Raw genomic sequence first — 25,987 nt, forward strand, 5'->3', positions numbered from 1 at the left:
CTGTAGCATTATTGTACCATTACTGTGCAGTTACTGTACTGTAGTTTATTCTACCATTACTGAAGGGTTACTGAATCATTATTGTACCATTACTGTAGGGTTACTGTATCATTATTGTACCATTACTGTAGGGTTACTGTAGCATTATTGTACCATTAATGTAGGGTTACTGTATCATTATTGTACCATTACTGTAGGGTTACTGTAGCATTATTGTACCATTACTGTAGGGTTACTGTAGCATTATTGTACCATTACTGTAGGGTTATTGTAGCATTGTTGTACCATTACTGTAGGATTACTGTATCATCATTGTACCATTACTGTAGGGTTACTGTATCATTATTGTACCATTACTGTAGGGTTACTGTAGCATTGTTGTACCATTACTGTAGGGTTACTGTATCATTGTTGTACCATTACTGTAGGGTTACTGTAGCATTGTTGTACCATTATTGTACCATTACTGTAGCATTATTGTACCATTACTGTAGGGTTATTGTAGCATTGTTGTACCATTACTGTAGGGTTACTGTATCATCATTGTACCATTACTGAAGGATTACTGTAGCATTATTGTACCATTACTGTAGGATTACTGTAGCATTGTTGTACTATAACTGTAAGGTTACTGTAGCATTGTTGTACTACAACTGTAGGGTTATTGTAGCATTGTTGTACTATTACTGTAGGGTTATTGTAGCATTGCTGTAGCATTGTTGTAATAGTACTGTAGGGATACTTTAGCATTATTATACCATTACCTTTCCGTTACTGCAGCGTTACTGTATCGCTACTCTAGTTACTGTAGCGTAGCCTGGTACATTAGTTCAAATGCTTAGGGAATGTTCTCACCTGACGTCATCGATCGGTCATCATTCAACCCTTCTTAACACATACAGACATGCTCCGTCAGTACTACAGGATGTTACTTAACTTCAAAGGCGTGTTAATCAATTTGTGACAGAGTCGAATAGAGTAGCCAGAAACATATTGAGATTTGGCGATTGATGCATATCAGACCTAATCCATATCGCCTATTTAATATTATAATCCTGCCAACAATTAAATTACACAAACAAACTAATGAAGTTGTATGTCACACGTATTATTTGAACGTTATGAACACTACGATATATGTATGTATATTACGTTGCACAAAAGGTTCCTATGTAAATTTGTACTATCGTAACATTCCAACTCGTTTCTTCGTTACGTTGTGTTAGAACCTCCAGCGGGAGTGGACAGTGGCTTGTCGTATAGTAATGGTATAGTAGTAATTCAAACTAAACATGATCGGAAAACCGAATTAAATATGTACGGTTACATTCGTCAGCTGGAACATGACCTAAATATTGAAATGTCCAAAAACCAGATCCAGGTCCGCAGCCTTGGATCTATGCAAATACAAAATCAGTACGTCTACATGTGCATATGTTGAAATATCCTATCACGAGTATATAGGCCTATACTGCTACTCAAAATTCGAGTCCCCAAAGTAGGATTCTATATATTTTAGTTTTTTTTGCAAGGATCTGTGAGTCGCATTAATGGGGTGTTGAGAGACCTCGCGGGTGGCAGGAAATGTATATGCTAACGTGATAATTATCATCGTAATAAACACAAGTGGTTGCTTTCGGTTGTATATGTGAACATGTTCTGTAAGACCATGCTGCTGATGGACTTACAGGTACAACGCAACCTCTGTGTTCAGCACCCTCCCCCTCCCTCCCTTCCCTCCCTCCCTCCATTCCTTCCTCCCTCCCTCCCTCCCTTCCCTCCCTCCCTTCCTCCCTCCCTTCCTCCCCCTCCCTCACTCCTTCCTTCCCCTCTCATGGAAGCATCCTCACCAACTCCTTACCAACGAGAGAGTTTGTGATGCAGACGCTGTCCATCATAATATTATGTTGTCCTTTGTCAAACGAGGTCATGTTTTGAATTTGGACCAACCTTACTAATTTAATTTCGAGGAGCTTGTTTAGTCACTAAGGGATTCGATGTAATTTTTACCATCAAGGGATTCGATGTAATTATAGTGGTTATAATCTACGTACATGAAGAGGAAGTTTAATGGTTAGAGGCATCTGTAATGAACGTTAGTCAAGGGACGGACTCATGATTTAAAGCTGTGTAGGTGGATTTCCCTCCTTTGAAAGGCGCCCTTCTTAATTAGGCGTTATTTTAGAGGGCGTTTCAAACCTGTCACTCGGCATATTGGTTTCACCCTTTATAATACTTAACGCCTAACCGTTTGTCAATGGAGTCATATAGCGGAAAGGAAAAGAGTGAGGCGTCCTTCTTATACTCACGTTTCTAAAAACATTTCAATCTCGATGCGGATATCAAAATCGACCTAACTACTGCACGAACATTCATAACATTTGAGTTGGCAAGCACAATTGGATGATGCTGATGTGGTTAAATTGGGGCAGGGGGGGGGAGGGGTGGGAGGTAGTGCTACTAGATATATGTAATTGATCAAGCTCCCCATTGTTTATCGGGCATGAAGAGGAAGTCAAATGGCTGCCGAGTTGTGTCACTGGTTGTCCTTTTCAGCACTGTTGTAAACAAGTATACATGAACCGGGGAGAGCAAAATGTCTGCCTACCCGCACATGATTTTTAAACACGATATTTGAACCTACGAGATAGTAATTTGTAGTGTTCAAATACATTGTCAATGTTAATCTCTTTTCCTTCATTCGAGTCGTCATAGATAAGGCACTATATATATTTTATTGAGACTTTTTCAAACGGGGAACTGTGACGCGTTTACGTGTAAAGCAAGGAAGTCTCTGTAACTAGGTATTTCCTTGCAGTCATAACCATGTACTATACATCACAAGGTGTTAACGAAAGGTTAGGTGTACAATCGATATAGCAGTTTGTAGGCACCACTTTCTCTCTTCGAGTCCCTGTGTATTTCATATACACAAGCGGTAACATCATCTCAATATATACGGAGGGTCGATTTAACTGTCCCTCGTTAATATCGTCTGCTAAACCATATTACGTATTTGGCCTATTCGAGAATAATATATAGCGAATGTCATGTCACTATATCACTTGCCTATAGCTTAGAAAATTTCCAGTTTCAAACAGTGAAACAAAAATGATAACTTTTTTTTTTAGTTTCCGATTTGCATTTTCGATATGAATATGAATGATGTACTCTGGGGAAACTGTCTATAGTCGCATAGAAAGGAATGAAATGATCGATTGGTTCCCTATATAAGCAATGTTCATTTGAGTTTCAGTAAGTCTCTGATCATTTTAAAATGAGTATTGTGAGTAACTCTCGGTATCTTTGGTAACATTCTTATCCTGCTTGATTGCATGGAAATTTTTGTTTTTGAAATTTTATTGAACGAATTCTAAGAAACCCCACACATTGTTAAGTCCATTCCATCCCACCCCACTCCACTCAACCCCATTTTAACGCCAAATAAATTTTCAATAGGCAAATTTTGTCATTTAATGTTCTAAGACAAAAATGAAAAAAATGAAAAAATAGTGAATACAATTAACGTGAAGGAATATAACTTTTCACTTCAGCAGCAAGATTTACAATTAATATAAGGTTACACTTTATATCCCTTGTTACTCATATTCACCGGTCCTGTGGCCGAGTGGATAAAGGCGGTGGCATTTGAAGCAATATGGCTTAGCAATCGGGAGGTTCGGGGTTCAAATCCCGGCCGGGTCAAAATATACGGTGGGTTAGAGCAATCTACGGTTTTCCCATCGGAAATGAACTTTCTAAATTGAAAAGATTCCAATTTTAAGTTAAAATGTTGAATTGGAAGCCATCCGACGTGTAAGTTGTAATCTAATCCATAAGCCGTTGCGGGTTTCTCTCACATTTTTGTTCGCTTAAGCGTCGTAAAAACAACTGCTGCTGAGTATTATTATTATTATTTAGGCCTGATATACATACAACGGTTATGCATTTTTTTTCATATAGACCTTCAAAACTTCCTATATAGTAGTCCCATAGGCGCGCCATTCGTAAGCAATTCGGTCTTCCAAGTGAAAACACGCTCTCTTTGTCGAAATTAATTAAGAGCAAACGCAGTAACATAGCAGTGTCTATTATTCACCAAGTTTATTAGTCACATAGAAACCCCTTACAGGACATAAATTTGGTTCTGATTCCATCTTTAAGAAAAGTTTAAAAAAAGACGAAAAAGAAAAAAAAAAGAAATGAAAAGAAAAAGAAACCCCGTATGTTAGCGGCTCTATACTTCCTACGTAATCACGAGTTCTAATATTGTTGAATTTATGTTAACTATCCTTATTTGCAAGGTTGATGACATACCAAAATGTTTTGAACAAGCCACACAAACCAGAAATAAAAACACACTAAGAAAGCAAGCTAACAACACAACAATCAAAGAATACACCTCGACGTTGGTGACTTCCTCGGTCACAGAAATTCTCAATTGCCTGCCTTCCTGTTTATCAGTCATGACGTCAAGACGGAAAGGGCGCCCTCGATAGTAATTTGTACGCCTTAGCTTACTTGAGTTCCATTTCGACTCCAGGTGAAAACGCGGACTGACATATACTTAAGAGGACGGAATTTGTTAATATTTGCTCAAAAAAAGAGATTTTTTGTTGATTTGTTGTCGTTGCTATTGTTATTGTTATTTATGGGAAGGAATGTATTGAGCTGCTATTGTGTATTAGGGATACGTACACATAAATATGAGGAATGTTTATTTCAACGAGCGATATAGATGGAATTTTTATCTGGTGGGAATTCTATACCTACATTTAACGGTAGCAAAGGACGCGTGTGATAAGTAAGTTATGTTTCATGAGTTCATTCTTAATCACTTTATACGATAGGAATTAGTTTATTATCGGTATAGCCTATACCGCCCAATATATACACTATAGCAAGTACATATACATTCAATGTGCATTTATGTGCATGTGTATACATACAGCGTGTACTGTACAAAGAATAAATGACTGTATAGAGGTAGTGTTTTGAATTACAGCAGTTTAATTCATATCCAGATTAATATTTCGGAACCACCTGGTTCCTCTCTCAAATTTCAAGTGAAGCAGCGAACGTAAAGTATTACCTTTTGAAAAGTTACTGTTCTAATAAATTACATACGCTTACAACATTTAAGTGTATAAAATGCAGTGAATACGCGTGAGCGCGTAATCCACGCGCAATCCGGCGTAAACGTTTGTATATAAACTCAGTCGTTTACTTACAAATTCCACACTAATCCGTGAACATTGTCATTGTTTTATCGACATTTTTTGCTTCAAAATTTCGGCTTTTTGTCAATATATCAAAAGAAAAAAAAAAAGAATTCGCAAAAAGTAAAAGAAAACGAAAACAGTTTTATGACTTTATTGCCTGGCTAACTAAAACATCCAATTAACTGATTTAGCACTGCCGTGTAGTGCTTCCTTTCATTGAAAAATTGAGGGGGTAGATGCCTCTGCCCTCGTAACACACACGCACACACTGACACTTTGAAAATTGGGCCGGGGAGGGGGAACCCCTCCTTCGTTAGTGCACCTATATGTCGACTACAGTATTGGTTCATTTGATTTACTACGATGCTCAATTCATTAGCTTTTCTAGAAGAAACATGAAATGTTAGGAAGAGTGGCAGTTGATACGTGTCGTATATGGAGTGACCATTATTTGACTTTGTAGCATATTTGCGGTCAATTACTTATGATCTTTAAATGGGCTGTTTCTCTATGAGTATAGTGTAGTACATTATATTGTATGCTACTGCATAACGATGGTATAGGAGAATATACGGTAGGCCTTAAAACCTAAGCAGCCTGGGAATTTGAACAAGTCACAACACTTAAATTTGTTCAGATAAGGTGTTTTTAAATGATCGAGTTTACCAAGCCGGATGTAAAACAGTCTAAGAAACATTCTGCCTTCCGGTTATTATGCCATTCCTCAACTCCTTTGTTCCATGTTACTGAACTCTCTTTGCGGTGACTTAATTGACTTTAAAATCGACGAGTATAATATTCCGGATTATCTTACTTCATTACGGTAACCATTTTAACGGAAGTCGTCTATTGGGGTAAATTAATCCTCTAAAATGTTTAGCAAGATACAGAAAACAATATAGTCTCCACTGCAGTCGCTTTGTGTAGTTTCCGATAGCAACTTCTTCAAATTCAGAATTATGCTCCAACCCAATAGCCCGCCCGTATGGAAAGCCATTTTAACATTTAATCGGGAATTTTAGATATCTGAAATTGTTTCTTATTTCAGATATCTGAAATTGAATTCGAGATATCTAAAATAGATTTCGAGATATCTAGAATTCTAATTCATATATCTGAAATTAAATTCGAGATATCTTAAATTGAATTCGAGATATCTAAAATAGATTTCGAGATATCTGAAATTCTAATTCAGATATCTGAAATTCAATTCGAGATATCTGAAATTGAATTCGAGATATCTGAAATTGAATTCGAGATATCTCGAATTCAATTTCAGATATCTGAAATTCCCTGGTATTTCGAGATATCTGAAATTGATTTTAAGATATCTGCAATTATTTGTAGATATCTGAAATAAATTGTAGATATCTGTAATTTAATTTGAGATATCTGAAATTATTTCGAGATATCTGAAATTCCTTATTAAATGTTAAAACGGCTTTCCATACGCCCGCCCGACCCCTGATCAACACGCACAACAACCCTTGCTTTCTGGGTCGTGGTTACAAAATCACATACACCTCACAAGGGTGATGATGATACAGTCGTGGAGGTTGTGGGACGAACATCCATAATTTTCATCAGCTAAGTCAATTTTGCTGTGTAGGAACACATATGAAGATACTATCGTTGTGTAGACTCAGCCGCATTGAGCGATCTCAGACGATGTTGCATACTCACTGCATGGGGGTAGTCACTGCATGGGGGTAGTCACTACATGGGGGTAGTCACTACATGGGGGTAGTGACTACATGGGGGTAGTCACTGCATGGGGGTAGTCACTGCATGGGGCACAGTAGATGTATCGAGAATAGCCAATGTATGGGGTGGGGATACCCTCTTATGGGGGTACACACTATCTGGGAATACACACTGTATAGGTATCCACTGAACGTGAGATAATTACTGTGTGTAGGGGGGGGGTGGGAATTCTGACTGTTTAATCCGTAGAGTTAGAATGCTTCTAAGATGTTGGTTCCTCCATTAATGTGGCCGACGGGGAGATTTTTACTTAGTTTCCTTTTTAGGTTGCTTTGGTTGGAAATGTCAGTTTGATGTGATAATACAGGTAGACCTCGGTCAAGTGTGAGTGGGTAAAATGATTTCCGCGAGAATGAGATTCATTTCCTTGTTATTGTTTGTTATAATTTCCTTGCTGTTTTAGTTGTGGTTTTAATTGATGTTTTCTGATTGTGTTATTGTTTCCCAGGTACAAAAATGAACCGGAATCCGCTTGGCCGAGTTTGCCCAAATATTGCAGAGAGTATTTGCAGAACCAGATTAAAAACCCTGGCAAATATTGTAAGTGTTTATTCATTGAATCTATCCATGGGCCTCTATGGGTACTTATATGGGGGAGGGGGGTATACATGATTATCTATGGGTATACATTGGCATCTATAGGTAGACGTGGGCATCTATGGGTATACATGGGCATATGTGGGTATTCATGGGCATCTATGGTATATATGGGCATTTATGGGTATATATGGTTAATGGTTATACATGGTTATCTGGTGGAGAATGTGGAACCGTCGGACCAGCTTGTGTGCTTGTTTGGTGTCAGTTACGTAATATAAAACTTGCCAGGTCAGGTATACAGTAAGTCTATGGTAGGAAACGGATATGGTTTAGGCCGGTCATGTTGGGAGGACCATGAGGGGTAAACGTCCCTGTTTGCTATGTGCTGAGAATTGATTACCACGTTTCACCGTTGCGAAGTTGATTGGCCTATAAACAACATTTACGAAGTTGGTTTAAAGTGTGATCATTTACAAATTTGTGTATTTTACGTTGAAATTACAACTTTTTGGGCTTACTCTAACCAAGTCGTGAAACATTGAGGCAGAAGAATTTGGATACCTCCAAGTGTTATCAAGAAATCTATTTGCTACAATTTAGATTGCCCTCATTATTTTATCAACCATTTATATGAACACAAAAAAATTTTGGGAAAATATTATATAAATTAGGCAAAACTACAACTGTAGTCAGTTCCTTGTTACGTCAAAAGTTGACGACTTTAGGACTCGGTGCTTGACACTGTTTTAAATATCTATTCCGACGGCATTTGAATTCGTTTGTACAAGCCATGCATTTTTTTCCTCGATGCGCGTATCATTGTCATCTTCACTTTTAGTTCCAGCAGACACTGCGACACAGAGTACCGTGACGTCGGGTAGTGAGCCGCCGTTAAATTTTGGCGAAAGGGAGGTAGAAATTGAGATCGAGACCGAGGGAAAGAACAAACAGAAAGAGAAGGATTCTGAGATGGAATTGGAGATCCAAAGCGAATCTGACTACGAGATGGATCTGGAGTGTCTCGGAAAGGCCTGTCAGAAAGGTATTAGTACCGTACTCCACTTGTATAATGTAAAAGGAACGTATACCCCCCCCCACCCCCTCCCCCAGTCATGACGAATAAATCTGCTTTACAGCTTGTACATGTGTGGTTCATTGACAGTTATTTCAACCTATTTAACATCGTGTAATTTTAACGCTGATTATGTCGTCTATACATAAAAAAATATATATATGATGAAGTCAACATTGGCAAAGGAAGCTGTTGGTTAGACTTGGATTTGAACCATCCAGTAGGATGGACGGAATGCAATGATTCAGAACGGGAAACCGCAAGCCTCATCCGACAAATAGTTTCGGGTGGCGGCTAGTAGTGTTAGCAAAGTAAACTGACCGTTGTTGTACGTCACCGTTAATGCACTGGCGTGTAGCAATGGTGGTTTAAGTTGAATAATGTGTAAACCTTTGCACTTTCGTGTTTTGTGATAAATGTGGCTGTGCATGGCCACAACCATGTGTCACAGTAGCGAGTGTGTTGTAAAAGATCGGTTACGTACTGGATCCCGCGGCGTTATCATTTCGGTACATAAGTTGTCCCATCATGGCATCACACATTACCTATCTCCATACAACTACTGCACTCTCATTTACGATATGTTCTTTTCATGTAAATAACAATAATAACTTTCACTTCTTTCTATTTATTTATTTACTATTATTATTCAGACGGTAAAAGTGAATCGGGCCAAACCGACCGAGGAAGTCCGTCTTCCCGTTTACATCTTGAATTATTACGAACAATCGCGGTTCTTTGTATGACAGCCGTAGCCGTTTTGACGATTATCGTTCTGGCCACAGCAATATTCTGTGTCCTTAAAAGAAGAGAAAATAGAAGAAACAATCAGGAGGAAAGGTAAATATAGGTTTATTCATATTATTTGCATTATTTGTATTTGTATATATATATATATATATATATATATATATATATATATATATATATATATATATATATATATTTATATATATATATATATATATATATACATATATATATTATATTATATTTATATATATATATATATATACACATACATATAAATGTATATATATGTATATATATATAGATATTTATCTTCCTCTTAGTGGCGGTTGGGTCAACCAACCGGCAAGAGAAACATGGATGAAACTAATGCACCTAAATTACATTTTCAAGTTTTGTTTCTAGAAATAGCAACAGCAGTTAGTGTTATACAGTAACTGAAAAGTAATAGAAACTGATAGCAAATTGTTCACAAGGTTTTTGTGTGTGTTCTTTCTGCTCCTACAGGAAAGACCTTGGTAGAAGACATATGGGTGGACACCGGGGTTACCATGGTGAAAACAAAGGTAAGTAACTCACGATAACTTTTAAATATCGTACGCACCAGTAAATTGATCACTAGACTACTGTTATTCCAGTTAGTAAGGATGGTGATACAGTTACTTTCGGGGGGGGGGGGTGTTAGGGGCGGGTAATGATGGGGATAGTTACATTCGGGGGGGTGTTAGGGGCGGGTAAGGATGGAGATACAGTTACATTCGGGGGGGGGGGGTGTTAGGGGCGGGTAAGGATGGAGATAGTTACATTGGGGGGGGGGGGGGTGTTAGGGGCGATAAGGATGGAGATACAGTTACGTTCAGACGGATATTTTTCCTCTTTACTGTCTCCTTATCTGAACAGGGTCCCCATCAATCGGTAATATACCAATCAACCAATCACAGAACAACGAGCCAGAGCCAGGTGGCCTGCAGCAAAGGCAGTTGGCTGAGTATCACGAGGCCACCCCTGTTTCTAGCAGACGTCATAGTCCTGCAGTGATGGCCGCGCCTCCACGGGGCGAACCGGAATACAGCCTCGTCGTCGAGACACAATATGCGTCTATTGACGATGACGTTATAGCCTCAGGAACAGCGAAAGGGCATTATTACTTCAAACTCGACAGTGAAGCATCGAAATTTTCACAACAAAGTGATCGCTCTGCACCCAACAGCCAGCCTTCGGATTCATCAGCACGGACATTGCTTCCTCCCAGCACACCCTCCCGTGAGTCACCTTTGAGCGGGTCGTTAACAAATTCGCAGTACGACCACCTAGACCACAGTGGTAACCATCGGACGCCAACCGTTGCTACAGGCGGCACGTGTTATGACGTATTAGACCTTAAATAGTAACACAAACTGCTATCTTCAACTTGATAGATAAAGATCTCTTCCAAGAACTTTCAGTTCAACGCCGGACAATAACATCACTGGCCCCTCTCATTCTTCTCGGCACTCGTCGTTACATGAACCGTATGCGTTATTCACGACAGCACTGAGACCCATTAATCTGTCTTTACTCTTAATTCCACAAACTAAAATATATACCAACTTCCTACCCGTGACGTTTCAAATGTGGATGTTTCACATTTCAAACACAGTAAAACGTACTGCCTAACAGTTCAAACCTTTCTTATTTGGAAAAATTAATAAATAATAAACTCAATTAACATAGGTTATATACGTAGCGTTTGTTGTTGGGCTTTTCTGGTCACATGTTTAGTTGGATGTTCGTCGCGTATATTAAGCAACTATTGATCAATATTTACGTTAATCGTGAATTATCAATTATGTAAATAAGTGCACGAACAATTTTTGTTTTTGTTTTATTCGTCTTATAAAGGAGCAGCAACTGTTTTTTAAAATTTAAAATTTTATTTAACAAACCTATTTTATTACAAAACTATTTTGTTATTAATGAAGAATAATATAGGCAATCCAAAATATTTATGGATCCCAAAAACTTTCTCTTATCTCGGCTACTAATTCTTAACGGTCTTTTCAAACAATTAACCGCTATTAAGTGTCCCACATGGGGTGGGGTGGGCGAGTGGCGGGGTGGGCGGATGGGGGTTTCGCATTGAGGAAGCATTGCGCCGACTAGTACTAAGCGGACAGTGCACTCAGCTACACTATCACATTAATGTGACGCCATTCGTCAAGGTACATTCCATTTTTTTTCTTTCTATATTATGATTGTCTATAGTAACAGATCAAAAGATTAGACAGATTCGTTCTATATAAAGAACGGATTTACATCAACAATCGGTTATAGCATGACCGAGAGAGGAAGTAGGTTATCTTGAATACCAATACAAATCATAATAACTAGTTTAAAAACTACACTCGATCGTATCGATTCCCTCATGTGCGATATAAGAAGGTTCCTCCTATATATATACTGTGACCTTTTAAATACCTAAATCCATATCCAACCTTATAATGAAATATAAAATAACTTCTTGTTTTTTTTACTACTTTAATAGAAGATGAGAGATAAAGAGGTTCATTAATTGAGAACAGTTGATAACTTGAAAGCGGAACCCGGATGTAAAGAACCTTTCACTTCCGGAAATAGTACACTTTTCATTTGGAAGTCTTCACATAAATGTTAAAAGGCTGTTGTAATCCAGTAAAGTTTCTTTATGTTACGATCATTTACTGGTTTCTGATACAACCTGGCGAAATAGATTCCTTCCGTGGTGAGTAAACCTCTTAACTACAAATCTGGATTCTAATAGACTTGTCCATGTTAGGCCCCCTTATATAGGTCTAACCACTATTTGTTGCTTATATTTGAAAATATTAATATATTAATATAAAATCTTTATTTAGATTCTCTTTATTACCTTGTAAGGTATATTTCGAGATAAAAAAAACAGACAAAGCTCTATTGTTTTACGTGTCCAGGCAGCAGATGCTAGTTAATTGGTATGAGTTAAGCTTGTGTGTTTTACACTTATTGAACGAATGATTTTCAGGTGTAACTTTTTCACGACAGTCTGTATATAGGTATTACCTTCCACTCTGCTCTCCCTGCCCAAATATGCATTATTCAGTAACTTGTTTAACATATAACCAGTTCGTCCGGGGAGTTCTAGTTCTGAGTTATAGTACCTAATATGCCAAGATATTTATATCAAAGAAAAGAAAGTTAAGGCCTATTCATAAGTGTACACATACGTACTTTTTAAAGATATTCAAGTTAGATAGAGTATTAAAGATATTTAACATATTTTATCTATATTGTTAGAATATCCTATCTCGCAGTAGCCCAACAATTCTATTTTGCTTTGTTGTTACCGCACGCAAGCATGTGACGATCCGAAAGAGGGTGTGGTGTTGGTGGTTGGGAGGGGAAGGGTGGGTGGGGGGGTGGGGGGGGGGGCGGTGGCAGGGTTTGAGGTTTGGTACTTAGTGCATTTTCTGTATCGTCGCACTACTTCAATCTACCAAGGGTGTAGCAATAGATGACAAGTAGGCAGCCAATCGCGTAACAGAGCGCCACTGAACCAAGACGGTTCGAAATATCTCTTAAAAATTTCAATTCACTTCAATTCAAATGAAATCGCTGTGAATCTGTAATGTTCCCGTCACTTCTTTTCTATAGGAACATACTTTAATGTGAAGTTTGGTGATAACCAATCACGGTAACATTCAGATTGTAATTGTTGGAAACGAAATCATTGCCGAATTTGATTTTAATTTGCTGATTCATTAAACTAAGAAAGAAGATAGAAAGAAAGAAAGATAATGATAGAACAAGAGAGAAACTAAAAAAACAAAACAAAAAAACAGGAAGGGAAAATTTCGAGTAGAATTGCGTAACTTAATGTTGGCTTATATGATACAAACAACGAAACCTTGACTAGACCAAAGACATCCTTCCGTGTGTACTGCGCAAGCTCTGTACAAGTCATCATATCAAAGCCAATGAAATATGTTTATTTCTGTCTATCGTTGCATTTCATTCAGTCATTCATTCCGTGTTTCCGTATCTTGCAGGTTACTCATCTCTACAGTTACATATTTGAAATTTTGAAGAGTGATTTTCATGATGACGTCAGTAGCTTTGCTTCCACTGGTTGGCTGTCTCTTTCTATTGGGACTTTCCCTCTGTGAAAGGAATGGGCATCTGGAAAACACTATACCTGAAGCGACGGATAAATGTTATTTTAACTCTTGCGGTGAGTTGTTTACCTGTTACCATATAAGTTACTGGCAGACAAATACAAACATATATGTAGTTAATAATAATATAATATCGACATATAAACAAACATTTTAACATTCACAGCTGTCTGGAAATACTGACGTCAAATGTCCAAGTTTTAGTCTAACGTCCCATTCCGCTCCTGCCCCCTCCCTCCTCACTCCCTCATTCTTCTACCTACCACTACCTAGCTAGACTCCCTCCCAGACCATCACATATTTCTCTGTTCCTCAACTTACAGTGAAGTCTATTTGCTACTTGTTCAGCAATAAACGTCAATCAGCAATAAAAGCAATCAGCAGTAAAAGCAATCAGCAATAAAAGTACAAGTTTTTCATAAATTTAGTACGTTTTAGTTCCAACAGGTAGAAACGATCACACGCTAGGCTTCCGTTTTACAACAGCCCAACGCACAGTATTCCTATTGTTGAGGGGTTGGGTGGTGTTGGGGGAGGGGGTCAATGGCTACCCCTCTGCAGTGGCGCACCTAGAATAGTTGGCACCTGGGGAAGATCCTTTCTTTGTCACCCCGTACAGGCGATGCCGTCCTGGGGAGAGGGTGTTCGCTCCTCTTTGGGATAGTTTTCTTTGTGTAAGGTGGCTTAGATGCTAAATGGTGCTTTCGCACAGCTTTGAACTGATTATATGCTCAATATGTTCTATTTTTGTGGAAGAAAAATGCTCGATATTGCCAGATCATACATTACCCCAAATTGATATATTGTTGCGATATGTTTGTTGAATTGGTAACAACATCCCTAGAGCATAGCTTCAACGTTTTCAAAGAAACTTGTTGATTTACGTTTAAGAACTGATAAATTTGTTGCTCGATATTGAAGCCATTAAATCTGCGTTCTTTGATACGTTGACTTGCTTTGTAAAGAATATATAAGAAAATGTATCAATTTGTGTCCGAATGTTTTACAAACTTATTGTTCAAATTTTTCATGTTATTGAAAATTGCTGACATAATTAAGCTGTATATGCAGAGACGTCCATTAATGTTGCGATAGTCCATTAAGTTCCATACTTGACATATACCACCTCGCCGTTATAATCAGTCGATAACTACACAATTCTTTTCTGTTCTTCATATAACAGGTCCGCCCATTTCCCTGGCATTCGACCCTAATCCTCCGAGGTTAAACACCGACTGCTCGGCTCTGATAAAAATCAAACTAGGTAAAGAATAGGCTACTTACCTCACTGGCATGTACATCACCACAAAGTTTCCGTTTAACAATGCGAACAATATGTATCATATGCCCTATAGCCTATATACGATATACTAGAAGAACACGCTCTGTATATGGTACATATTATAGAACGGCATGCCCTGTATATAGAACAGATTTTAAAATAACATGCTCTCTACATTGTATAGATTATAGAACGGTATGCCCTGTACATTATATAGATTACAAAAGAACACGCTCCGAATACTTATAAAATACGTATAAAATATAGAAGAACATGCTCTGTATATAGAATAGATTATAGAAGAATATGCCCTGAATGTTGTATAGATTATAGAACGGCATGCCCTTGTATATTGTGTAGATTATAGAAGAACACGCTCTCTATACTTTATAGATTATAGAGGAACACGCTCTGTATAAATAATAGGTTATTGAAGAATACACTCTGTATATGGTATAGATTATAGAACGACATGCCCTGTATATAGATCGCGAATAGATTATAGAAGAACACGCTTTGTATATGGTATAGATTATAGAGCACCCACTGTATATGGTAAATATTATAGAATGGCATGTCCTGTATGTAGAATAGATTATAGAAGAACACGCTCTGTATATGGTATCTATTATAGAATGACATGCCCTGTTTATTGTATAGATTATTGAAGAAAACGCCCTGTAGGTATAGATTATATAACAACATACCCTGTACATGGTATGGATTATAGAACGACATATCATGTATATGGTACAGACTGGTAGAAGGACATGCCTTGCATATGATGATGCTAGTACTGTCTGGAGGGCAGGAGGAGGCCATGGACCATGTAACTGGTACATGTTCTTCGCAGCTGAGTAGAGTTTTGAATATATAGATATCCTATCATTAGGTAGTGTATCCATAAGAAATTGTTCAGTCATGTTGATCTGGCCTTGTGATTGAGATCTGGCCTTGTGATCGAGAAATGGCGGCTAGGATCACTATTTGCCATAAAAGTGATGATAAATGATTTGGAATGAAAATCACTGTGGGCTGATTGTCGTAGGTCTTTTCCAACTGATTCCTTCCATTGCATACCAATTGCATTGACAATCATAGAACAACCGGTCACATAGGCTATGATATCCCACCAGGCATCGTTGAATAGTCAACTTCCTGATAAAGAGAAATAAAGGAGGACTACCCCCCCCCCCACAAGCCATCACCACGAAAATTCATGCATTATTCCATCTTTTCTCTCATACTGCAGTTCACGATTTCTTTGGCGGTACATTTATCTACGATGTTCGTGGTCCTAATGGTTTTCATTTGAATGGTGAAACTGAAGCTACCCCTCACCGACCGTACCACACAGGAGGTAAGGCAGCCACACTTGAGTGGCCCGTCATATTCTAACACTCTTGATTGTGAAATGTTCATGTGGCCCCTCAGTTGACGCCATGTAGTCCATTTTTATGCGGCCCACATCATACGCCCCGCTCCCCCCAATTGTATGATGTTATCGGAATTGACTCTTAGCAGAATTGATGTTAGTAGAATTGATGTTATCAGAATTGATGATGTTATTGGAATTGATGATGTTATCAGAATTGATGACGTTATCAGAATTGATGTTTTCAGAATTGATGATGTTAGCAGAATTGATGATGTTATCAGCATTGATGTTAGCCGAATTTATGTTAGCCGAATTGATGATGTTATCAGAATTGATGTTTTCAGAATTGATGATGTTAGCAGAATTGATGATGTTAGCAGAATTGATGATGTTATCAGCATTGATGTTAGCCGAATTGATGTTAGCCGAATTGATGATGTTATCAGAATTGATGATGTTATCAGAATTGATGATGTTATCGGAATTGATGTTAGCAGAATTGATGAAATGTTAACAGAACTGATGAACAATTTCACTTTGAGTAAGAACCAAATGGTAAAACAGAGGAAGTCGCTTGGTATTAATTGGTTACCCATTCTTTCCTGTGAACCCATGTCTACTGACCTACTTCTTTTGTCTTTCCATAGAGACGCTCACCAAAAATTATACCTACCATCTACCACCATTTGTCAAAGATGGGGTAAGACAATCTTTCTACATCATATTTGATCCAACATGCCTAGTTAACGAGTGGTTTCTCATCTGAGGAGCAATCTGTCACCATGTCCTGGTGTAATTATTATGTATATGAGACACCCATAACATGTCAGCACCCATCACTCCCATCCCTAAGAGTAACAGCAATTGGCAACTTGAAAGAACAAGCAGGCTTTTATGTCACCGACACTCACAGCAGACACTCATAGCTAGTACAATAACTACTGGTGCCATCTGTAACACATGTTACGAACAGAAAATAGTAATTACCGATCCACGGTTGTGGCACATGAACAGTAGTTGCTGTACCAATCATTTAGTGCGAGTTCATTAATATGTGATTCTAAAATGAAGTCGTATCTAGCCTATACTATGGATATACCCCAAACATGGCCTTTCTTCGTTCTTGGCATGACGAATTGGCGTAATTTAAAGAGGGGTGAGAAATGAAATTAAGCGGTACCGTACCTCGTTTATTTCATGTCGTAGGCATTCTCATCTTCATAGACTCCTTTTCCAGTCGCGCAGTTCTTTATCTTACATGGGAACAAGTTAACAACTTTACAGTTGTTACTGTGCCACCTGTAACAGATGTTACCGTGTTACGAACACGAAGTAGTAATTACTGCTGTACGGTTGTGGGACATGAACAGTAGTTGCTGTACCAGCTATGAGTATCGGCTGATTTGTATCTATAGTGGTAGTAACTGTGCTGTTTAAGTTCAGTGATTATGAACTGGGTGGTTATCAAAATCAGAACAACTTTTGTTTCTGATCGAAAATCCACAAGAGTGTTGATATAGAGTCTGAACTAAAACTATGAAAGGTTTCTTCCAAGGATTTTAATCAACAATCTTGTCAACAATTGTGAGTGTGGCTGCCCAGACTCCTTGACATTGTGTAAGGAAGTCACAAACTTAGGTTAAATTTTTCGAAGTGCACTGGTGTACTGCGAGGCATTGTAAGCCTTTCTTTGCATTCGCAAGCTCTACAGAGACAATTACAGAGTTGTCGCGAACCAGTGCTGGCCCGGGGACAATTACAGAGTTGTCGCGAACCAGTGCTGGCCCGGGGACAATTACAGAGTTGTCGCGAACCAGTGCTGGCCTGGGGACAATTACAGACTTGTCGCGAACCAGTGCTGGCCCGGGGACAATTACATAGTTGTCGCGAACCAGTGCTGGCCCGGGGACAATTACAGAGTTGCGAGATCCAGTGCTGGCCTGGGGACGAGTGCTCCGCTTTGCACTATTCGTTTTTTCCCCTGAAGCATATTAAAAGTAATAATTCCATATTTTCGCCTCCCCTCCCCTCTCCAACATACATTCCCAGGCTCCTGAACTGACCCTACCATTCTCTCTCCTTTTCACGGCACATACACTATCATTGAGTTCTACACCAAATTAAAGCTGTGTTTTTTTCATCTTCACAGGTCTCATTCCGAGGTAACCTTAGCTTGATAAATGACGAGGGTCAACTCCTCGCCTGTGTCCATGCTTTCTGCAAAATTGCACCCGGAACTGGCCACTAGATTTCCTTGTGCAACTAACATGCTCAACTGTCCTGTGAAAAGTTGGCTCATTAAGACATTTTGTTTGCACAGAAGCATTCCAGTATTTTTTTCTATGTCACGGTTGACATTATCACAGAAAGCAAAGGAAAGCCAAGTTTCAAGGTGTTACACATTTATTATTTTTAAACAATTTAACAAACTCTGGAAGAAGAAAAAAACAATCACTCGACAGTAAGCAACATTATTGATAATAATAATAATAATAATAATAGTATTGTTTTAATTTTATGTCATAACTTTTAATGAGTTAAGAATCATTAATAAGGGACTCACTTGGTCATGGAGCTACGTAGAAGTATATCAAAAATATAGAATGTTTTTCATAACCTCCAGTATGGTCGTGCATGGTTTCATAAATCCTGGCAAGTTGTATGCATTTTAATCTTCCTTTATATATTAATTATTTTTCACATCCTGACATTTGTCCTGCTTCCCAACTGTTTGACTTGGTAACCTGTGGTGCAATTACTCTAGGCTGCATGTGACCCATCAATTTCTATAAGATTCCTAAAATCTACCCACTGTACTACTCTCTGGCTCTTAAAACCAGAATGCAAAACGCATTGAGGTTTCGATGACTTCCAATGCACTACACTTCTGCTTGTTAACCAGAAGTAGCTGTTACAATATATATAAATGGCCCGAACCACTACTTTGATGTACAATTACACAATGGCATGATAAACACAGGTCAGTATACTAAACGTGGCAATACACACCTCCACCAAAAACAAGTATGAGAAGTATCCACGATTCCCAACGTTAGATATCATGTTAAGGGTTTTAGAGTTTGACCTCTGGTGACCTCCAATGAGATTTGACCTCACAAGCAACAGATTCTTGTTCTCAATATGGCAAAATGGCAAAATCTGCAAAATACCTACGAAGATAGCTTGGCTTCTGTTACATTAGGGCAGGCGCGTAGCCAAGGGGGGGGGGGGGCGGCTGCCCCCTTCGCCCATATATATATATTGAGCATATTTTTTACAAAATTTTTAAAGGTTTTTATGATATCGCTAGTATTTTCAAAAGAGAAAATGCTAAGATGCAACTTACAAGGCATGGGAAGTGCCATTTCCGGCGATCTGGGAGGCATTTACAGCCAAAATTTTCTTGTACGCTTCGCGCCAACCATGGTGGCGCTACGCTTAGATAGTTTGCAATGCGGAATCTACAGTTTCGCCCCTCCCTTGGCAAATTCCTGGCTACGCGCCTGCATTAGGGCTTCTCTATTTCACTAGGCATATACTATACAGTAAATAGGTGTGCGCGAGTCCTAAGCATATACAGTACCCCACTGCTACTTTGAACTGCTGCTCGTTTAGAGCGACTGCGTACATTTTCCCAATTATTTATCTTGTCTTTTAGCTGCAGATTGATGCGCGAAAACATATCGCTATTATTCCATTACACTGCCTAAATCAAAGCTATATTTTACGCAATGAAACACTGAGGATGTAAGAGCATCTATCTTCCAAAAATCTTACCAGCAACAACAGCAAACTTATCTCAAAACTCCTTAAATTATACTTTGCGAATTATGACTGATAGCCAGGAGGAAAATTTCCTTAAGAAATAATTATGCAGATGTTTTGCCATCTTACGTGTATTGGTATTCTGACTCGTTAAGCTTAGTAGAAACTTGATAAATGGTATGTAGATCCCTTCTATCTGCACATTAATGCTTATAAATTGCCGGAGGTCAGCATAGGTCACTTGAAAACCTTCAATAACAGCAAAAGGGGTGGCGGGGGACTTGGATGAACTTTATACTTGATATAGGTAGGTCCATATTAATGCAAGAACCATGCTGATCACTTGAGGTCAGTATTGGTCAAGACTTCATTATAATGTGAGTAACGAGAAAGGGGAAGAGGAGGCCAGAGACATTTCAGTTCAAAGCAGAGCTAAGCTGAAAGCTTTGAAAGTGTTCTGCTTTCAAAGAGAAGGTTATGGATGCTACTGATTGGGTTTTATTTGCTACAGTCAAGACAGGAAACAGTGTAGAATGGTTATTCATTCATAGTGTCTGTAAACTCAAAATGTCAGTTGAAGTGCAACATTATCACCACTGTTCAAGTCAGTGAAACTCAATGAATCATTATATCTGTGGAGAGCTTGTATCCGTTTAGATGTGTTAGTTTCATAATAGATGTATTTAATAATATCATCAAAAACCACCATGCAATGTTTGCATTTCTGGTTTAGATAGCCCACAGGTTGCTGTGTTTTCCTTGCCAGGGGGTTGTGTGTTTTGACAAAATACTATTGATATTATCTGCAAACATTTAATTGTAGGGTCCTTTAAGTTGGATGTGCAACAGGTATGTCTAGAATCATACATAAAAATGAATCTGTATTGCTGTTACATCATTTGTGTTGTTAAATTTTAGGCACAATGGTGAGTAAATATTTCTTACAAGTAAATCCTGAAAGTCAGTCCCACCAAAAAAGCTCTCTTTTGTTCTAAAATGTTCCAAATTGTACAGTTAACTGTATTAATGCTGTTGCTAAAAAGTTATTATTCTGTCGTTTGCTTAAAAAGGTCAATGGTAGTTCACTGTATGTTCTTTACTTGGTTGTCTACTTTTAGCATATATTGATTGGGACAACTTGACTCATGGGACAGGTAGTTCAAGGATGTTAACTATGGTGAAGAAAAAAACCTTCCCATGAACCGATTTGGCATGGAAAAGATTAACCAATGTTAAATTATCCAATAACCAGTAATACATATTTGAAGCGAATGTTATTCTTCTGTAGCATTATATTTCAAGAAATTGTGTAAGAGTACTAAATTAATTTGCCTTGTTGGTCTAAATAAATGCGATATGAGTGAATGCATTTTTGTAATGCAATTTTACCCAAAAAATAAATTGTGTGTGCTTTTATTTTGTGTTTGTAAAAGACAAGCAGAAGTTGGGATTGAACTGGGAATCTTAGATTGCCGAAATTTTTCTGTACCACTAGACCATAAGGTAGGACAAAAAAAAAATTCGAAACTTTTCAAATACTTAAAGATCCGGTTGCTGAAAATTTTTAAAATCAAGTACCACTGGCAATATGCGTCGAGCGCCCTCTTGCGGCCTCATTTTTGGTCACTTTTTAACTTTCGAGGAACAATAGAAACCGGAAAAACTTTTTGGACGAACAAAGGTTTTCAAAACCTTTGTTCGTCCAAAAAGTTTTTCCGTTTTCTATTGTTCCTCGAAAGTTAAAAAGTGACCAAAAATGAGGCCGCAAGAGGGCGCTCGACGCATATTGCCAGTGATACGTGATTTCAAAGCAGTAAAATCACGCATCACGCGTATAAAATATAGACAGGTTAATGAGCATGGTTAACACAAAGAGATGGATGAAAGGACATTAGTAAACAGGGGAGGGGGGAGAGGAAATCAACAGGGGAAGAGGAGAGGCAGGAGATAAACAGTGGAGGGACAATGGGAGGATTAAGGGAAGGGGAGAGGTTATAAACTGGAGAAGGACAAAGACAGAAAGGTGTGGAGGAAAAGGGGTGGAAGAGCGTTATGAGAAGAGAAGTGAAGGGGGGGGGGGGGAACAAGGGGAGCTGGAGGGGGAACAGAAGAAAAGTTAGTCATGTCCTTCCTGAATGTTGAGCCCATGAGGTTGAATGGTGTGAAGGCGTTGCATCCACAGCCTCTCTCTGCTGATTGGTACTATATAGGTCAGGGCGGCTACCTTAGGATTCAATCCCCTGTAGGGACATGTCGTTAATGGTATGGTTGGGAAGGTTAAAGTGTTCTCCAACTTGGGTCTCAGTCTTCATGGTGTTGACTGTGGATCTGTGACCATAGAATCGCTTCTTGAGGCAGATAGGTTAATGAGCATGGTTAACACAAAGAGATGGATGAAAGGGCATTAGTAAACAGGGGAGGGGGGAGAGGAAATCAACAGGGGAAGAGGAGAGGCAGGAGATAAACAGTGGAGGGACAAAGGAAGGATTAAGGGAAGGGGAGAGGTTATAAACTGGAGAAGGACAAAGACAGAAAGGTGTGGAGGAAAGGGGGTGGAAGAGAGTTATGAGAAGAGGAGTGAAGGGGGGGGGGAACAAGGGGAGCTGGAGGGGGAAACAGAAGAAAAGTTTGTCATGTCCTTCCTGAATGTTGAGCCCATGAGGTTGAATGGTGCGAAGGCGTTGCATCCACAGCCTCTCTCTGCTGATTGGTACTATATAGGTCAGGACGGCTACCTAAGGATTCAATCCCCTGTAGGGACATGTCGTTAATGGTATGGTTGGGAAGGTTAAAGTGTTCTCCAACTGGGGTCTCAGTCTTCATGGTGTTGACTGTGGATCTGTGACCATAGAATCGCTTCTTGAGGGTGGTTTTGGTTTTGCCAACATACTGGATGAAGCAAACTCTACAAGAGATCAGATATATGACATTAGTGGTTGTGCAAGTGATGTGACCCTTAGTCTTGTGTGTGAGTTGCATGCTGTGACTGGTGATGGAACTGGATTCAACAATGTGGTGGCTGCAGATGATGCATTTCGAAGTATGATCACATATGAAAGTACCATGCTGAATGGGTGTTAGAAGTTAGAGGAGGAACAGCAGCACGCACAAGAAGGTCTCATAGGTTGCGGGGTCGTCTGTAGGCAATGATGGGTTTTTCAGGGACGGCTGGTTGGAGTCTATCTGAAGTGAGGAGAATGTTGTGGTTGTTAGAGGTGATTTGCTGAAGAGGAGGAAGATTTGGGTGGAAAGTAACAACCAGGGAGAGCTTGTAGTTGCAATCTCGCCCCTTTTTTGTCCTTCACTGCCAAAGTATATGATCTGGATAGGGAGCGGACTCTCTGAATGGCTTCACGCACCCTTCTGGCACTATGGCCCCTGGCAATAAGGTGTTTTTCCAAAGCATCTGTATGGCGAATGAAAGAGGAATTGTTAGAGCAAATGCGAAGAAGATGAAGTGCTTGACTGTAGGCAATTCCAGACTTGCAGTGACGGGGATGGCAGCTTGAAGAATGGAGATACTGGTGTGTGTCTGTAGGCTTGGTGTTTAAGTCTGTAGAGAGAGAACTGTGTTCCTTGCGAACAGCCACATTGACAAAGCTAACCTGTTGGTGAGAGAAATCAGAGGTAAATTTGATGGTGCTGTGGAAAGAATGGATGTGATTGATGAAGGTGAGCAGGCTATCCTCATCACTGGTTCAAACGAAGATGTTATGTAGCGCCACCAGATTAGAGGACGACAGGGAGCTGTACTGAGCATGCGTTCTTCAAGTCTAGACATGAACAGGCATGCATAGGAAGGAGCCATCCTGGTACCCATGGCAGTCCTGTGTCTTTGAAAGTAATGCTTGTCCATGAACGTGAAGTTGTTTTTGGTGAGTACCTGTTGCATGAGAATTTTGATGTCAGAAATGGGTGGACAAGGGTGGACCTTCTTAGACAGGACTGCACACATGGCTGCGATACCTTCAGCATGAGGGACGTTAGTGTAAAGATAAAGTACCGATGATGGCTGTACTAGGGATCTGGTTCTTGATATCTTCAAGTTTCCTGAGGACATCTAGAGTGTCATGGATGTAAGAATTAATCTGAGGAACTAAAGGTTTGATGAAGTGGTCCACATACAAGGATATCTTCTCAGTGGGGGACCCATTGCCTGAGATGATAGGCCTACCAGGGATACCAGGCCTGTGAATTTTGGGCAGGAGATAAAACCTGGCTGCCTTACAGTCTTTGGGAGAAAGGAAAGAAACAGCCTTCTTAGAGATCTGGTTCCGCTGGTACATATCAGTGATGGTCTGTTTTATCTGCTGGGAGAAAATTACTGTGGGATCAGAATCAAAAGGAGTGTTTACGTTTTTTTTAAAGCAGTCAAATCAAACCTTTGTTATTCATAAATGTTTTCCGATTTTGTGTTGTTCCTCGGAAGTTGCATGCTAAGCGATAAAAGTGTTCAAAAAATCATAAGTTTTTCTTCAAAAATGGAATGGAGTGTGATGTTTAAGGAGTGAATGGAAGGTGGGAAAAAGCAAAAAAATCAAAATTATTTCTTTGGTGGAGGTTGGAAGGAGGAAAGGCAGAATATAAAGATTTCACCTTCTGGGGTTTGAACCTTAGACAAGGTGCTTACTATTACAGTTAAACAGCACTTAAACGGTGTGAAGACTCGCGCAAAAAGAAACGTCTAATGCCAGCAATCTGACCTAGTTCGAATGAGGTGTAACAGAAGTGTTACACACCACCATCCATCCCAGAAAATATTGTATAATTTGTAGCGACAAGAGAAAAACTTCACTTGCAAGCAACGAAAAGTTAACTTTTTCAGTGCAAGGCACGCGGTTTGGGGCGAGTCTTCAATGCCTTTAAGTGTTTTGGTATTCTGACTGGTATTCTTCACGTTGTTGTGTTAACGAACCCTATTCTTGCCAACCATTGCTGGCCTAGACAACATAAATTTGCTCACATGCCTAGCCAGGTTTGTAAAAGTTGTCTCATAATCATAAATGTGACGAAAGTCCAATGTTACTTTTAAGGTCTATCTATGCTGAAACTGCTGGAAGAAACTACTCAAATTGAGATCAACAGCCGATCCAGACAATAGCTTGTGAACTCACTGCCAAAATAAGACCGTTTTACACAATTATTTTGCACTGGTCATAGTAAAAAATTCTAACTAGATGAACTGTTCAATTTCTTAAACGCTGCCTGGTCACATCGAAACTACATCCAACCTAACATAAATACAACGGAAATAGTACAATAGAACCGCTGTACTACAAAGAGTACATACACTATTTGCATGCAAAGTAAGCCTTGGAGCGGCACGTTGAATAAATGCAAGTTTGTTCGAATTTTGAGTTTTAGATTCTACGGATGCGCATAAGCTCATTTCTAATTGCCAATAGCCTCCTATTCGTATGAGGCGTAACGCACATCTGATAGGCTGGTCGGTGGGAGATATGGTAGCTTATAAAACAAGGTTTCCACAAATTGGCATCTGGTGACTTCAAATGACCTTTGACCTCAATAAAATCTTGCACTGAACGTGTACCAACTACACACTAATGATATTAATCCAACCTTCCCTTCTTGAGTTATCCTGTTTACAAAGTTTTCACAATTTGACCTCTAGTGACCCCAAATGAACTTGGACCTCCACCCAAAACAATAGGAATCTTGGACTCGATGTGGTACCTCTTTACACAAAATACGAGATTGATCCAAGCTGTCCTTCTTGAGATATCGTGTTTACAAGGTTTTCACTAATTGGCCCCTGGTGGCTCTAAATGACCTCCGACCTCCCCACAAAACAATAGGGTTCTTCTACTCAATGTGGTACTAATACACACCAAATATGAGATTGGTCCAAGCTTCCCTTCTTGAGATATTGTGTTTACAAGCGCAGCGTCACACACACACACACACAACACCTTCTGCCTGCATGAATGCATAGGTTACGATTATCAACAAAACCAAAAATGATTAATGATGAACGGATTTGATTGCACATGGATTGAAAGTTAGTATAAGACAACAACAGTGAGA

General features: G+C 39.2%; 2 protein-coding genes across 3 annotated transcripts; both read left to right on the forward strand.

The window, feature by feature from the left end:
• Positions 1–4,407: 4,407 nt before the first annotated feature.
• On the forward strand, positions 4,408–11,349 carry LOC139966994 (uncharacterized). The gene is made up of 6 exons (XM_071970550.1): positions 4,408–4,804; positions 7,435–7,526; positions 8,365–8,568; positions 9,252–9,438; positions 9,856–9,914; positions 10,249–11,349. The coding sequence occupies exons 1-6, from the start codon at positions 4,707–4,709 to the stop codon at positions 10,734–10,736; spliced, it is 1,128 nt and encodes a 375-aa protein (XP_071826651.1). The 5' UTR covers positions 4,408–4,706; the 3' UTR covers positions 10,737–11,349.
• Positions 11,350–11,468: 119 nt separating this feature from the next.
• On the forward strand, positions 11,469–21,209 carry LOC139966995 (uncharacterized). Of its 2 annotated transcripts, XM_071970551.1 has the most exons (6): positions 11,474–12,088; positions 13,392–13,573; positions 14,701–14,781; positions 16,052–16,159; positions 16,825–16,877; positions 18,327–21,209. In XM_071970551.1, the coding sequence occupies exons 2-6, from the start codon at positions 13,441–13,443 to the stop codon at positions 18,423–18,425; spliced, it is 474 nt and encodes a 157-aa protein (XP_071826652.1). In that variant the 5' UTR covers positions 11,474–12,088; positions 13,392–13,440; the 3' UTR covers positions 18,426–21,209. The 2 variants fall into 2 exon arrangements, with proteins under 2 accessions (XP_071826653.1, XP_071826652.1); XM_071970552.1 differs by lacking the exon at positions 14,701–14,781 and having other exon boundaries at positions 11,469–12,088.
• The last annotated feature ends 4,778 nt before the right edge of the window (positions 21,210–25,987 follow it).

The sequence above is a fragment of the Apostichopus japonicus genome, chromosome 4 (assembly GCF_037975245.1).
Source record: "Apostichopus japonicus isolate 1M-3 chromosome 4, ASM3797524v1, whole genome shotgun sequence".
Taxonomy (NCBI): domain Eukaryota; kingdom Metazoa; phylum Echinodermata; class Holothuroidea; order Aspidochirotida; family Stichopodidae; genus Apostichopus; species Apostichopus japonicus.